A 14,800-nucleotide genomic window follows, 5' to 3' on the forward strand; every position below is an offset into this window, starting at 1 on the left:
TGTTGAAGGAGCCGGCCATCAGCTAGGCCACCCTAGAGGCGGGACCCACAAGCAGCTCCCGGAGTGGGGGCGGGACGGAGGAGGTGGCTGCACGCGGACATTTCTGGGCTAGGGCCTTGTCCTCCTTGGCCCAGGACCCTGGGCTCTGGATTGGGACTGGGCTGTCCCCACAGCTCATATTTTCCTGATTTGTGGTTCTGAGATGACGTATAGGACTCCCACTTAGATTTGAATCAGGTAAACAAATTTTTGAGGGTAAGTATATCCCATACAGTGTTTGGGACATACTTATATTAAAAGTGACTTGTTCACCTGGGATTCAGATTAACCCGAGTCCTGTGCACGCACTTGTTAGACCCAGTAGCCCTCATCCTGGGCTGCTGTGAGGACAGGAAGCCCAGGTTCCTGGTACCGCAGTTGCCCCGGTGTTACCCTGAGGTTGTGCCGGGCTGTCACTTTGCCTCAGCATCTGGCAGAGCCCACTCCTGTACCGCCAGCCAGGAGGTTCTGGAGCCTGTGTCTCCCCTCCATCTTGGGGGTCCAGTAGGTGGGGCTTACTCCTCCCCAACCTCTGTGCAGAAAAGTTGGGAGGGTGGGTGGTGGTGGCTGGAGTGTGGAGATGTCTGTGGGGGTTACTGCCCATGCACGCTGCCCCCAGTCCCTCCTGTGGTGTTGGGCTCGGATCCAGGCCTGTGTGAGCTCCTGGGAAGTGAACTCAGGTCTGCTCCCGTGGGCTGTCCCCAGGGGTGAGACCCAGGATGGTGGTGGGGTCTTGGAAAGGGGGTTCTCAGCCTCCCTTGCTGCCCATGCCACTTTTCTTCACCGGTCACCAGCTGCCTGGAGGAACCAGGGTTGGTGAATGCAGTGCTTCCAGGTCTGCACTGTGTTATTGGTGGGGGGTGGGGGTCCTGGCTTTTCTGGCAGGGATGGAGGGGTGCCATGGGAGCGTGCTCTTGTGCTTGGAGGTGTGACCTGCCCCGCTTTCCCTCACTTCCTGAGGAGCTGGTGGAGACAGGTCTCTGGGCCTGTGTTGTGTGGCTGTGATCTTGTGGAGCTTGCGCTCTGGCTGCTGGGCTGGTCATTGCTCATGGGCTCACCTGGGTTCTGAAGCAGCAGTGGAGCGCCTGGTCTGTCTGTCCTGCCTCCTAAAGCTCCAGGCTAGGGATCAGCAGAGGCAGGCTGAGCTTACGGCAGGGGAGGAAGGGGGCCTGCATGAGGGGTGGTCACTGGGACCCGAGCTCCTGGATGTGGACTTGGGGCTGAACTGGAGGTCACCCTGTTCCTGACTGGATGGTCATGTTGAGTCCTGGGAGCAACAGTGCTGCAGTGCTAAGTCACTTCAGTTGTGTCCGACTCTTTGTGACCCTATAGACTATATAGTCTGCCAGGCTTCTTTCTCCATGGGGTTTTCCAGGCAAGGATACTGGAGTGGGTTGCCATTTCCTTCTCCAGGGGATCTTTCTGACCCAGGGATCGAACCTGGGTCTCTTATATCTAAGCCCCAAGGGAAGTGTAGAGAGGGGCAGGGCTGGAGGTGCACTGGGTGAGGGGGGGCGCCTGCCTTGTGCCAGCCTCTCCGCTAACCCCCAGGCACCTCTTCCTGCATCTTCATGACCCTGTTTGGAGCCAACCCCTAGTCCCTCAGATGCAGCAAAGCAGCCCTGACTGCCAGACGAGAGGGGAGGTGCAGTCTCTGGGAGATAGTGGCCGGGACCCAACTAGGGGCTTAATTACGTCAGTGCCTCCCAGCTTTCACTCTCCTCTGGGTTGGCCTCGCTGACCTGAGGTGGATTTCTTAGCTAGCCCTAATTCCAGCCCTGACCCGAATCCGTGCTGCTCTCACCATGTGATCCCATCCCTGCCCATGTCAGCAGGGAGGGGAGGACAGCCCTCTGTCCAGCCACCTGGCCTCCTGCTCCTTCCCACTCTTGGGCCCAACCCCATAGCCCCACCCCCAGGCTGCCCCTTCCAGCACACAGTGCAGTTCAGTTCAGTCGCTCAGTCGTGTCCGACACTTTGCGACCCCGTGAATCACAGCATGCCAGGCCTCCCTGTCCATCACCAAATCCTGGAGTTCACTCAAACTCATGTCCATCAAGTCGATGATGCCATCCAGCCATCTCATCCTCTGTCGTCACCGTCTCCTCCTGCCCCCAATCCTTCCCAGCATCAGACTCTTTTCCAGTGAGTCAGCTCGTCGCATGAGGTGGCCAAAGTATTGGAGTTTGGAAGGAAAGTTGTGACCAACCTAGATAGCATATTAAAAAGCAGAGACATTACTTTGCCAACAAAGGTCCATCTAGTCAAGGCTATGGTTTTTCCCGTGGTCATGTATGGATGTGAGAGTTGGACTCTGAAGAAAGCTGATCGCCGAAGAATTGATGCTTTTGCACTGTGGTGGTGAAGAAGACTCTTGAGAGTCCCTTGGACTGCAAGGAGAGCCAACCAGTCCATTCTAAAGGAGATCAATCCTGGGTGTTCATTGGAAGCACTGATGCTAAAGCACACAGTAGGTGCTCACTTCATTGATGCCAGTACCGTGCTACACCTCCCTATCCTTGACTGAAAGCGTCAAGACCACGGGAGAGGGGTGGGCAGTCACCCAATCGCAGCCAGGCTGATGTGGAAAGTGCCCCATAAAGATGCCGGAAATCGTCCGTGTGACGCGTGACTCAGGCACCTACACAGGTATTTTGTCAGGTAATTCCGCCGCTTGATGAGGGAACTGAGGAATGAATGAATGACAGACGGACGGACGAGGCCGCCCCTCCCTGTGTGAGTGCAGCCGGAGGAGCCAATGGGCAAGAGGCAGAGCCTTACTGGGGCGGGAGCGTGTCAGACGGAGTCCAGGACTTCGAGAGCCGCCCCGCCCCCCAACCTGAACCAGGTCCTGGCGACAGCCTCTCCCGCCCCAGACCGAGGGAAGCCCTGCGGGCGAGTAATCTGATTCCTCGGGATGGTGGGAGGAAGTCAGGGGTGAGGGAGGGAGCTGCGTTTTGAGGATGTGCCTTCCCCAGCTCCTGGGTGTGCGGTTGAAAGCGGGGGTTGCTGGGACGTGCCTCCCACTGTCTGCCACACCGCAGACGGAAAATCCAGGTCTAGTTTCCATGCAGAACCTGCTCATGTACTGGGGGTTGGCCGAGTTATTCTGAGTGTGTGTAGGGGCGGGGTGGTGGTGGTGCTGAAGTCTGCTGGACTGCTTAAGGAAATTCGTTCCCGGGTTCGGGGAACTCGGCCCAGAGGCACCATGTCAACCACCGTCTGACCAGGGGTGGAAGAGCCACAGATGAACTGGGCACTGTCACCTCCAGCTCCCACCCCAACGCCTTGCCTCTCTGCCGACCCCGCTCCCTCAGGAAGGGGGCACTGAGTCCACCTCTCAGCTGCCTGACTTTGGAGGATGCTCCTCTCTCGACCTGGCTCCCTTCATTTCTATCAAAAAGAGTCCGGGAACATCTCAGACTGTTTTCAGATTGTTTGCGGGGGAGGGGCTAGGGCCAGGCTGCTTGGGTTCAAACCCCAGCCCTACCTCTTTTCACTGTGTGACTTTGAGAGAGTGGCAGAACCTCGCGTGTCCTCCTGTGTCCAGGGCTCTTCCGGAGGTGGTGACACTCCCCAACGCCTCTCATACGGTTTCGGCCCAAAGAATCCAGTGCGGGTGTGTCGAACCCCGGCAAGTCCCAGCTCAGTCCTTGAGACCTGGAGGGGACATGGGGCACAGACCCTAAGTTTACCCTTTGCAGTGTGTGAGCAAGGCTTCCAGGCACGACTTGCTCCCTGTAAACGGGGGTGGGAAGTGTGGCACATGGGAACAGGGCCTGGCACAAACAGGGTGGGCGTTGAGGAAATGACTCAAATGCCGGGGATGTATAAGGGCCACCAGGATTTTAAGCACCAGGAGGAAAGAAAAACACCCTGCAGTTAAGCCACGACGCCCCATTGATCTGTAGACACTTCCTGGTTCAGAAACATTCAGACGAACATAGGGGCTCGAGTGCCCCAAAGAGGAACCGAGGTGTACCGAGGGGTCCGCAGGGACGGTCCTGGGGTACCCGAGCTCCGTCCTCCACGCCACGTCCTGCCGGCCTGTCCGGCTGCTCCTCACACATTCCTTCGTTTGTTCGTTCTTTCTCCCGACCGCAGACTCAGACGATCCAATCCATGGGTGCCCGGGGCGTGCGGCCGGACGCGGGCGCTGCGGGGTGACCCCGGACTGGCGGTCCCCCGGCCTCAGCCTCCCGTGGGGGGCGGGGGGCGTTCTGGACGCCGACGACCCTGCCAGCTCCTAGACGCGCAACCCTTCCTCCAGGCGCGGGCCGGTACCGACCCGGTTACCCACGCCCCTCCCCCGCCGCGGGCCGCGGGCAGAGTCCACCCCCTCCCCCGGTGGCCCCGCCCCGTCCGCCCCTCCCGGGCCCTGCCCCCCTCATCCCCCACTCCACCGGGCTGGGCCGGGCTCCGAGGCCATGTGACCCTGCGGCCCAGCCGGGACGCGACGGGACGCGGTGGGACGGGCGCCGGGGGTCGCGGGCGCGGCCCAGGCGGGGGCGGCATGGAGCGGAGGTGGGTCTTCGTACTGCTCGACGTGCTGTGCGTGCTGGTCGGTAAGAGCTTCAGGGGCCTGGGGGCGTGGGGGGACCCCTTCCCGGGCGGCCCCGTTCCCGATCCCCCCGAACTTTTGTAGGACCGGTGGGGGCCGCGGGGCCTCCACCCTTCGGTGGCCTCCGGAGGTGGGCGGAACCTCGGGTCACCTCCTCGCCGCTTCCACCGGCCCCGACGTGTGCGCGCGCCCTCAGGGGTCTTGGTTTCCCCCGCGGGCCTCCGGTCGGAGGGGTCGGTGCCCCCTGCCCCTCCGCGGCAGCAGGAAGTCGCCTCTGGGGCCGCTCGCCACCCCCACCCCCTCCACCGCCCGCCTCGCCTGGCCTGGCCAGGCTGGTGATTCACGCGGGCGGCGGCCGGGTGGGGCTGGCAGGGCTGGGGGCGCGGTCGTGGGCTCCCCTGTAGGCCCTCCACCGCGCGCCATGCTCGGTCGGCTGGTTTTGGGAGGGCGGAGCCCTGGCCGGGGGCGCCCGAGCGGTAGTGGGATTCGAACACTCGCCCTCGTGTCTCGGGCCCCGGAGAGCCGGGAGAGAGACCGGGCCCCCGGCTGTTGTCGAACTAGGGGCCTCGGGGTGGCGCGAACCAAACCTGTTGGGCGGGTTTGCGGGCCAGGTTGGGGGAAGGGGCAGCCCCAGCCCCCTCTCCCCCACCCCCCCAGGGTCTCGGAAACAAAGGCTGAGTGTTTGCTCCGGGGCAGTGCGGACAAAGGCCCCGGAATTCTACCCCTGCGCTGGGAGGGGCCCCTCCAGCCTCAACTGCCCTCCCCCCAGCCTGGTTCCTGCGCCTCCGCTGGGATGGGAGGGGTCTGCCCTGGCTGCAGGCCGAGGCAGGGCCTCCCCGTCCCCATCCCAGAAGTGACCCCTTTTGGGAAGGGCCAGGTGGCAGCCGGAAGTCCTGGGAGAGGGGGTTGTGTGTGTCTGCCCACCTTGGGCATCCTTTCCTGAGCACGTCTTTAATTGTTTTTGTGGCACTTACTGTATACCAGACACTATGACACCTGTGATAATTAAACTTTTTCCTCCAGTCAGCCTGTGAGGGGGTGCTGCTGTGTCCCCCAGTTTCCACCCAGGGATGTTTGGCTTCCCTCTGGAGGTCACAGAGCCAGGGGTGACTGAGCAGAGATTAGGTTGGGTGGGGTTGCCCATGTGCCAGGGACTGGGGCCTGGGCCTGGGACCCAGGCCGACCCAGCTCCCAGTCTAGAAGCTTTGGTACAGCAGCAGTTCAGTTTAAGATGGTGACACGGGCCCCGAGGGAAACACAGGGGTTGACACCAGGTCAGGAGGGCTCTGGCGTGACTGCCGTGGGGACACCTGAGCCGGAGTGGCTCAGGCAGAGGGAGGCAGCGGACTCCTGAATCCCAGGAGAGCCCGGCCCCAGTTCTGACCATGTGTGTCCTAATCTCCAGGGGAAGGGGCTGGGCCTGGGGGACAGGAATTGGAGGTTGACTCACTGCCCCCCTGCCACGGGAACCCCCATGGGAGCCCCTGCTCTGCTCAGGCTCTGGGGGTGGGGCTTGATTTAGGTTTCTCAGCCTCTTCTAGCCCCCCTTCTCACCCCTGCAGGCCTCTGCTCCTCAGCCTGTCTCCAACCTGCTCCCTCTGCTCACCCCACCTCGCTCCCCCCAGCACTTGTCTCTCCAGACTCTCCAGCCTTTGTACTGGCCGCTTCCCCAGATGTCCTCTGAATTTCTAAGCCACCTTCCCCATGTGTCCTGCCTAACACTCCACTGACAGCCATAGTCACCTCCCAGTCGTGCCATACCTGTTATTTTTATTCCCAGCCCCTCAGCTCCATGAGCCAGACCTCTGTATTCTTCACCTAGCCTTTCCCAGCATCAGCACCATCATGGGTGGTCCCCAAGGCCCTGAACTTGACCTTTGGAAGAGGGTGTGGCCCTGCCCTCCCCCTGCTCTGGTCACACCCTTTTTCACTTGTCACCTGCCCTGCCAGGGCCAAAGGGCACCCTGCTTGGGTTTTTCTCTGTGCTCCCACCCTGGGGGGACAGGGAGCCCTGTGCCCCAGCCGCCCTTGGCTCCTGGGGCCTCTGGACTCCGGTGCTGCGGCTGTGCCAGGCAGGATCTGGTCATGACTTGTGACTCCTGAAAGTACCTTTGGACTGAGCTCCCTGGCCTGGGCCGGGCCTGTCCGGTCCCTGTATGGCTGGCTCAGGAACAGCATGTGGATGCAGATGTCGCACCAGGTGTTCCTGGTCTCTGGCCAACCCTAGAACAACAAGCAGGGTGTTCTCATTTTGTGTGTATGTGCGCTAAGTCACTTAAGTAGTGTCGGATTCTTTGCGACCCTATGGACCATAGCCCGCCAGGTTCCTCTGTCCATGGGATTCTCCAGGCAAGAATACTGGAGTGGGTTGCCATGCCCTCCTCCAGGGGATCTTCCCAGGGATCGAACCCAAGTCTCTTACATCTCCTGCATTGGCAGGTGAGTTTTTTACCACTAGCAGCACCTGGGAAGACACTTACCTCTGCCAGGCCCACCTGAGAAGGCTCCAGAGACTAGTCCTTGATGATGACAGGCCCCCCCAGGTGCTTGCTGTTGGGGGAGCAGTGTCTGGGGAGTCATTCAGGTACCGCAGGGTGATTGCAGATTACACGAGGTGAGGACCCTGGAGAAAGGCTGTGAGAGGGGCCCCAGGAGTGGGGCGGTCAGTGGGGCAGACGGGAGTCAGTCAGAACTGTTCTGGGCAGCCAGTGTCTTGTGAGCAGAGGCCCGGGTGGCTGCCTGCTGGCTTTGGGTGAAGGGCAGAGTGCAGGAGGCTGGAGGGAAGCAAGGGGTGGGAGAGGGTGGGTGGTGTGCAGGGTGTGGACGCTTGGCCTGGGCAGGACCTGAGTGTTGATCTGATGATGAAGGGGAATCACAAGGGGTTTTAACCAGGGTGGCGACCTCTCATTTACCGTGAGGATAGCTCCTCCTGACTCAGGTGGGCAGGGAGGTGAGGAGACCCAGATGGAGGCCGAGACTGGGTCCAGGTGCTGGATGAAGGCACAGCTGAGTGTGGGGTTCAGCTGGGGAGCAGCTGTGGGGAGCACCTCGCGGCTACCGGCCTCCTCTCCCCCCACCCCGCCAGCCGCTCTGCCCTGCGCCATCCTGACATTCGTCAACACTCCGTACAAGCGAGGTTTCTACTGTGGAGATGACTCCATCCGATACCCCTACCGTCCAGACACCATCACCCATGGGCTCATGGCCGGGGTCATCATCACAGCCACTGTCATCCTTGTAAGGCAGGAGGGTGTGCGGGGTGGCGGCTGGGGCGTTGGCAGGTCCAGTCCTGCCCGGGGTGGCGTTTGTGTGGAAGAGAGCCTTCTTGGGGTCCCCAGCTCCCCGGTGACTTCAGAGGGGCTGGGAACCCTGAAGCCCCTGGCTGCTGCCTGCAGGTGTCGGCCGGGGAAGCCTACCTGGTGTACACGGACCGCCTCTACTCCCGCTCTGATTTCAACAACTACCTGGCTGCCCTCTACAAGGTGGTGGGGACGTTCCTGTTTGGGGCGGCAGTGAGCCAGTCTCTGACAGACCTGGCCAAGTACATGACCGGCCGCCTGCGGCCCAACTTCCTGGCTGTGTGTGACCCTGACTGGAGCCGTGTCAACTGCTCGGCGTATGTGCAGGTGGAGGTGTGCAGGGGGAGCCCTGCTAACGTCACGGAGTCCAGGTGGGCAGTGCTTTGACCACAGATGCCCCACCCGGGGAGGAGGGTGGGGGTTGCAGAAGGGCCCTCAGGAGCTGGGTATTGCGGGGTGAGCCGCCCGGTTGAGAAGGTGCGGAGAACGGGCAGGAGCAAGGCCTGGAGGTGCCCATGCCTGCATCGTGCCAGCAGGGAGCTTAGGTGGGGCTGGGGTATCTGGCCCTGGGGCAGAGCAGGCGGTGTCAGGAGGGGTGACCCACCTCCCCGAAATGTCAGGCCCCCACCCTCACATTCTGCTCTGTCCTCTCACCATCTCTACTGGTGAACTTTTCATTTGATTAATGTCCTATTTTCTTACTTTAAAAATTTAATAATATTTTAATAATTTAATAAAATTCCCCAAACATAAAATCCACCAATTTAACCATCTTAATATGCACAATTTGTTGGTTTCTAGTGCATTCCCAGTCCTGTGCATCCGTCCCCCTCTGATATTCTAGAATATTCTCATCACACACACACAAAGCCCACACCCATGAGCTGTCACCCCCGCCCCAGCCCCTGACAACCAGGAACCCACTCTGGGTCTGTGGATCGGCTTGTTTTGAACATTTCCTATCAGTGGAAGCATACCCTCTGTCCTTTCAGGTCTGGATTCTGCAGTGTTTCCAAATTTAGGTGCTTGAATCTTTGTTGTTAGATCTCTGGATGGATTGATCCTTTTCTCACAGTGAATGTCCTTTGTTATTTGTTTTCTATATATTGTGTCTTTTAAAAAAAATTTCTCCATTACTGCTTTTTTCCCCATTACTGCTTTTTCTGTTCATAGGTACTTATTGTGCAAAACGTTTGCAGCCATATATCTCCACCCCCTTATGAGGTTATTGTCACAGATTTTATCTTTATACATCATGTACTCATCAACATAGATTTATAATAACTGTTTTATATGGTTTTTAAAAAATTAAACTATATTTGCCATGCTAAGTCACCTCAGTTTTGTCTGACTCTTTGCGACCCAATGGGCTCCTAGCCCGCCAGGCTCCTCCGTCCATGGGATTATCCAGGCAAGAATACTGGAGTGGGTTCCCATGTCCTTCTCCAGGGGATCTTCTGACCAAGGGATCGAACCCAGTCTCCTGCATTGCAGGCAGATTCTTTTACCCACTGGGACACCAGGAAAACTCTGTCCCCCAGGGGATCTACCCAACTCAGGGATCAAACCCGCATCTCTTATGTCTCCTGCGTTGGCAGGTGGGTTCTTTACCACTAGGGCCACCTGGGAAGCCCACAGTTGCCACACTGTATTATTTTCAGATGTATTGCATAATGATGTGGTATCTACTGTGGAATGATCGAGTTAGTCTAGTTTTTTTCCTTTAGTGTAGCTGATTTTTTCTTTTCTAAATCATGTAGGGAAAAATAGGATTATACACCAGAATACATTCACACTGCTGATTATGTTTTGTAGTTACTTTTACTGGTGTCTTCTGTGTCTTTTTTTAGATTTGAGTTATTGACTAGTATCCTTCATTCCTCCATGGAAGACTCCCTTTAGTATTTCTCATAGAGCTTGTAGGCGTATCAGCTATGGATTTTATTGGTTCTTGTTTGTTTGGAAATGTCTAAACTTATTTTTATTTTTACAGGATCATTTTGCCACATGTAGAATTCATGATTCACAGGGTTTTCTCTTTCAGTACTTGGAATCCTTCTGGCCTCCATGGTTTCTGATGGGAAACTAGCTGTTCATCTTATTGAGGATTTCTTGCACACAGCGAATGCCTTCTCTTGCAGCTCTCGAGATCTTCACCATCTTTTGGTAGCTTGACTGTGCTGTGCTGTCTTCGAGTTTATCCTGTTTGGAGTTCATTGAGCCTTTGGGGTGTGTGGATGGATGTTTGTCATCAAATGTGAGAAGTTTTTAGGCATTTCCTCCTCAAATATTCTTTCTGCCCCTTTCTCTGTTCTCCTTTTGGGATTCCTGTTGTACATATGTTGGTACATTGGATGGTGTTCCACACGACTGGAGTTCATTGAACTTTCTCCGTTCTTTTCATTTATTGTTCCTTAGACTAAAAGTCTTGATTGACCTGTCTCCATGTTCACATGCTCTGCTGCCTGCACAGTCTGCTTTTGAGCCCCTCTGGTGATTTCATCTTCCACATACTATACTTTTGAACTCCAGAATTTCTATTTGATTGCTTTTTACAACTTCTGTTTGTTTTTGGTACTCTATATTAGGTCAGACATCATTTTCACTTTAGCTCTCTGAACATATTTTAAATGGCAGATTAAAAGTCTTTATTTACCAAACTTAAAAAAAAAAGCCTTTATCTAGTAAGTCTGATATCTGAGTCTTTTAGCGACTGCTTCTAGTAATAGACTTTCTTCCCCTGGGCATTTCCCACATTTTTTGTGCATCTATTATAAATATTTATTGTTGTTGGGAAAACTTGGCTTTTTTTTTTGTTTGTTTTATATAAATATATTTAAACTGTTTATTTATTTACTTATTTTGCTGCACCAGGTCTGTCTTAGTTGTAGCATGTGGGATCTAGATCCCTGACCAAGGATGGAACTGGGCCGCCTGCATTGGGAGTAGGGAGGCTTAGCCACTGGATCACCAGGGAAGTCCCTGGGCAGTTTTCTTTAAATTAATTAATTTTAATTGGAAGATAATTATAATATCGTGATGGTTTTTGCCATGCATCAACATGAATTGGCTACAGGTATATGTGTCCCCTTTCCCTGAGCATTTTGAATGTTGTAGTATACATGCATATAATGTAGCATGCATCTGGAAATCTGCTTCTGTTGTTTTCACTGTGTGTTGTCATTGCTTGTTTGCTGGGTAAGTGTTCTGAACTAATTTTGTAAAGTCTTTGTTCTTTGTCATGAGTGGCCGTGAAGTTGTGCTGTTAGCTGAGTGATAAGCTAATGAGCAGACAGATAGGTCCTTAAATACCTGGAACCATGGAAGAAAAGCTTTCGTTTTACAGATGGGCTTTGTGTGCTGTGTGGGGTACGTGAATGTTGAGGTATGTGTGTGTTGGGGTACATGTGCCATGGTGAGGTACATCTGCTGTGTTGGGGTATGTGAGAGTCTGTGTACTGGGGTATGTGTGTGTCGGAGTAGGTGTGCTGTGTGGGCTATGTGTGTGTTGGGGTGAGTTGCTGTGTTGGGGTATGTATGCCATGTGGGGTATGTGTGTGTTGGGGTTTGTGTGCTGTGTTGGGGTACGTGTGCCCTATGGGTATGTGTGCTGTGTGGGTATGTGTATATGTTGGGGTACATGTGCCATGTGGGCCGTGTCAATTGACTCGTCTGCAAGTTGACCAGAGTGGAGAGAGGAGCACCTTGGTAGGTCTTTGCTGACGGGCCCAGCCTGGCCCCCGGATTCGCAGCCTCATCCTGCAGAGCAGCTCACCCTGGCCTTTCCTCTCGGCTTCTTGGCTAGCCTTCTCATCCTGCTGCATTTATGGCCCCAGGCAGTGGTGACTGTTGCATTTGCTGTCAGTGTTTATAGCCAGTGCTCCAGGGAGGCACCGGTCAGGACCATACAGTCTCAGGCGTTGGGAGGTAGGTCTGCTCCTTTCTCTGGTTTGCATGCTACCACCAGTCTGGTTCTGACTGTTGTCAGTTTTCCAGTTGCTTTCATGGGGTGGGGTCTCTCAATCTGCCATTTTCCTTCTTGTCCATTGATGTCCTTTGTTGCTGTTCAGTTGCTCAGTTGTGTCTGACTCCTCATGACCCCATGGACTGCACCATACCAGGCTTCCTTGTCCTTCACCATCTCCTGAAGCTTGCTCAAACTCAGGTCCATTGAGTCGGTGATGTCATCCAGCCATCTCATTTTCTGTCATCCCCTTCTCTTCCTGCCTTCAATCTTTCCCAGAATCAGGGTCTTTTCTAGTGAGTCAGCTCTTTGCATCAGGTGGCCAAAGAATTGCAGCTGCAGCTTCAGCATCAGTCCTTCCAATGAATATTTAGGGTTGATTTCCTTTAGGGTTGACTGGTTTCATCTCCTTGCAGTCCATGGAACTCTCAAGAGTCTTCTCTAGCACCACAGTTTCAAAAGCATCAATTTTTCGGTGCCCAGCCTTCTTTATGGTCCAACTCACATCCATATTTGACTACTGGAAAAACCATAGCTTTTATTATTGCAGACATTTGTTGGCATAGTGATGTCTCTGCTTTTTAATACGTTGTCTAGGTTTGTCATAGCTTTTCTTCCAAGGAGCAAGTGTCTTTTAATTTCATGGCTGCAGTCACTGTCCTCAGTGATTTTAGAGCCCAAGAAAATAAAGTCTGTCACTGTTTCCATTTTCCCCCCATCAATTTGTCATGAAGTGATGGGACCGGATGCCATGATCTTTGTTTTTTGAATGTTGAATTTTAAGCCAGCCTTTTCACTCTCCTCTTTCACCTTCATCAAGAGGCTCTTTAGTTCCTTTTCTCTTTCTGCCATAAGGGTGGTGTCATCTGCTTATCTGAGGTTATTGATAGTTCTCCTGGCAGTCTTGATTCCAGCTTGAGCTTCTTCCAGCCTGTCATTTCGCACGCTGTACTCTGCATATAAGTTAAGTAAGCAAAGAGACAATATACAGCCTTGACTTATTCCTTTGATGTCCTTTGTTAAAACTTGAAATTCTATAAAAAATAAAATGCAAATGTTATATCAGTGAGCACAGGTGGAAAATAATCTTGAGAAGAAACACAGTGAAAGTGGAGCTGCTGTCTGGACCCAGTTGTCAGCCCTGGGTTCTGCCTTCAGGGCCTGAAGCAGCTTCATGGTGATGCCTTAAAGCCCATGAGACTTGACCACATGGTCAGAAAATTGGAAAGGGAAGGACTGAGGGGATCCAGCGCTGGCCATGTTTTTACATAAAGTCCTCCTGGACCCTGGGGGGTGAGGCGGGGGCTGGGTGTCTGGAGGCTGAGGACAGAGTAAATCCTCTGGCTGCCCTCCCCACACCACCCCATGACCCCCACCACCCTCTGTCTCTCAGGTTGTCCTTCTACTCCGGACACTCCTCCTTTGGCATGTACTGCATGGTATTCTTGGCGGTGAGTCTGCTGTCTTTGACTGGCGTGTTGTGGCCGTGGCCAGCCCTTCCCTGGGCCTTGGGAGAGCCAGGGCGGAGTTGGAGGTTCTGCTGTGTTGATAAAAACTGGGGGCCCTGTTTCTGGGGAATTCTAGGCTTGTGGCCCCAGGGTCGCCGTCCATGCGTTGGGCAGGGTGGGCCTGGCGGGTGCCCGACTGACTCTGCTCTTGGATCCCAGCTCTACGTGCAGGCCCGGCTCTGCTGGAAGTGGGCACGGCTGCTGCGGCCCACCGTTCAGTTCTTCCTGGTAGCCTTCGCCCTGTACGTGGGCTACACCCGTGTGTCTGACCACAAACACCACTGGAGTGACGTTCTCGTCGGCCTCCTGCAGGGGGCGCTGGTGGCCAGCCTCACTGTGAGCTCCCTAACCAGAGACCCCGCTCTGGGACCCCTGCACTCTCTGGGCTGCCTCTCTAAGACCCTTGCCCTGTGCTCCCATCTTCCCCTAAGACCCCAACTCTGCTCTCTGACCCCCCCAGAGGCCCTTCAACTCCTGGGCTCCCCTGCCCCACTGTGTCCAGCCTGCCTGGCCTGTCCTGTTCCCCCTCAAGCAGCTCCTGCCTCCCTCTTCCCTGCCAGGTTCGGTACATCTCTGACTTCTTCAAAGCTCGGCCCCCGCAGCACTGCCCGGAGGAGGAGGAGCTGGAACGGAAACCCAGCCTGTCGCTGACGCTGGCCCTGAGCGAGACTGACCACAACCACTATGGGTACCCTGTGTCTTCCTCTTGAGGCCGGAGCTGCGTCCAGCTGGGGCTCCGGTGGGGGCAGCATGTCCATGGTCCTGCAGGCCCCTCACCTAGCATGGTGGTGAGGGCCCTCCTGCATGGGCCCCAGGCTGGATCCTGGCAGGGGCTCCACTAACGCCGCCTTCTGTGCACTGGACCAGGGGTCTGAGGGTGCCTGGGGCAGCCCTAGCATTTGGAGGGGAACCCTTCCTCAGAACCCCCATCTTTTGTTGGCTTAGGGAAGGGATTGAGAGATCCTGATGGATGCTGTTTTTGTAAAATGTAATGCATACGTGGATTTTTAGTAAAATAGGGCATTTGCCTGACGAATGTTATCAGTACCTGTTTCTTGTGGTTGTTCTGAGGACTCTGTTCCTACAGCGGGGGTGGGGGGGTTGCTGGTTGGGGGCTCAGCTGAGCCCAGGTGTGGGCATAACTGGGTGGGTCAGCCATGCCTGGGTTGCTACTCTGGTCTTACGGGCAGGAGGTAAGTGGAAGGAAAGTCGACTGCCAGACTGTCCAGTCTGCTGCAGGCCCATGCTAAGGTTGGGGGTCACTCTGCAGAGAGAGGGCGCCCTGAACAAAAGGCACCTGCTCTGGTTTGGCCCCCAAGGTCTGAGAAGCTAGGAGAGGCCTGAGTCCTGGTTGGGTGGAGAAGTGTCTCCACAGTAAGGAGGTGTCTGCTGAGGGACCTGGAGCAGGCCAGAGATTTGAATGTGGGCA

General features: G+C 55.6%; 1 protein-coding gene and 1 long non-coding RNA gene across 4 annotated transcripts; one reads left to right on the plus strand and one right to left on the minus strand.

Annotated features, from left to right (window-relative positions):
* Nucleotides 1-2,054: 2,054 nt before the first annotated feature.
* On the minus strand, nucleotides 2,055-4,370 carry LOC129558386 (uncharacterized). Its single transcript, XR_008686418.2, has 3 exons — nucleotides 4,022-4,370; nucleotides 3,530-3,699; nucleotides 2,055-2,248 (listed from the first exon to the last, which is right to left on the minus strand). It is a non-coding gene; the product is annotated as an uncharacterized LOC129558386 (long non-coding RNA).
* A 76-nt stretch (nucleotides 4,371-4,446) lies between these two features.
* PLPP2 (phospholipid phosphatase 2) lies at nucleotides 4,447-14,412 on the plus strand. 3 transcript variants are annotated; one of them, XM_055429500.2, is made up of 6 exons: nucleotides 4,447-4,604; nucleotides 7,686-7,837; nucleotides 7,996-8,270; nucleotides 13,257-13,314; nucleotides 13,531-13,707; nucleotides 13,932-14,412. In XM_055429500.2, exons 1-6 carry the CDS (start codon nucleotides 4,553-4,555, stop codon nucleotides 14,079-14,081), a joined length of 864 nt encoding a protein of 287 aa, XP_055285475.1. In that variant the 5' UTR covers nucleotides 4,447-4,552; the 3' UTR covers nucleotides 14,082-14,412. The 3 variants fall into 3 exon arrangements, with proteins under 3 accessions (XP_055285475.1, XP_055285476.1, XP_055285474.1); XM_055429501.2 differs by having other exon boundaries at nucleotides 4,449-4,563; XM_055429499.2 differs by lacking the exon at nucleotides 4,447-4,604 and having other exon boundaries at nucleotides 4,613-7,837.
* The last annotated feature ends 388 nt before the right edge of the window (nucleotides 14,413-14,800 follow it).

This window comes from Moschus berezovskii, chromosome 8 (assembly GCF_049115385.1).
Source record: "Moschus berezovskii isolate FMDL1 chromosome 8, NW_MosBer_1.0, whole genome shotgun sequence".
NCBI classification, from domain to species: Eukaryota; Metazoa; Chordata; class Mammalia; order Artiodactyla; family Moschidae; genus Moschus; species Moschus berezovskii.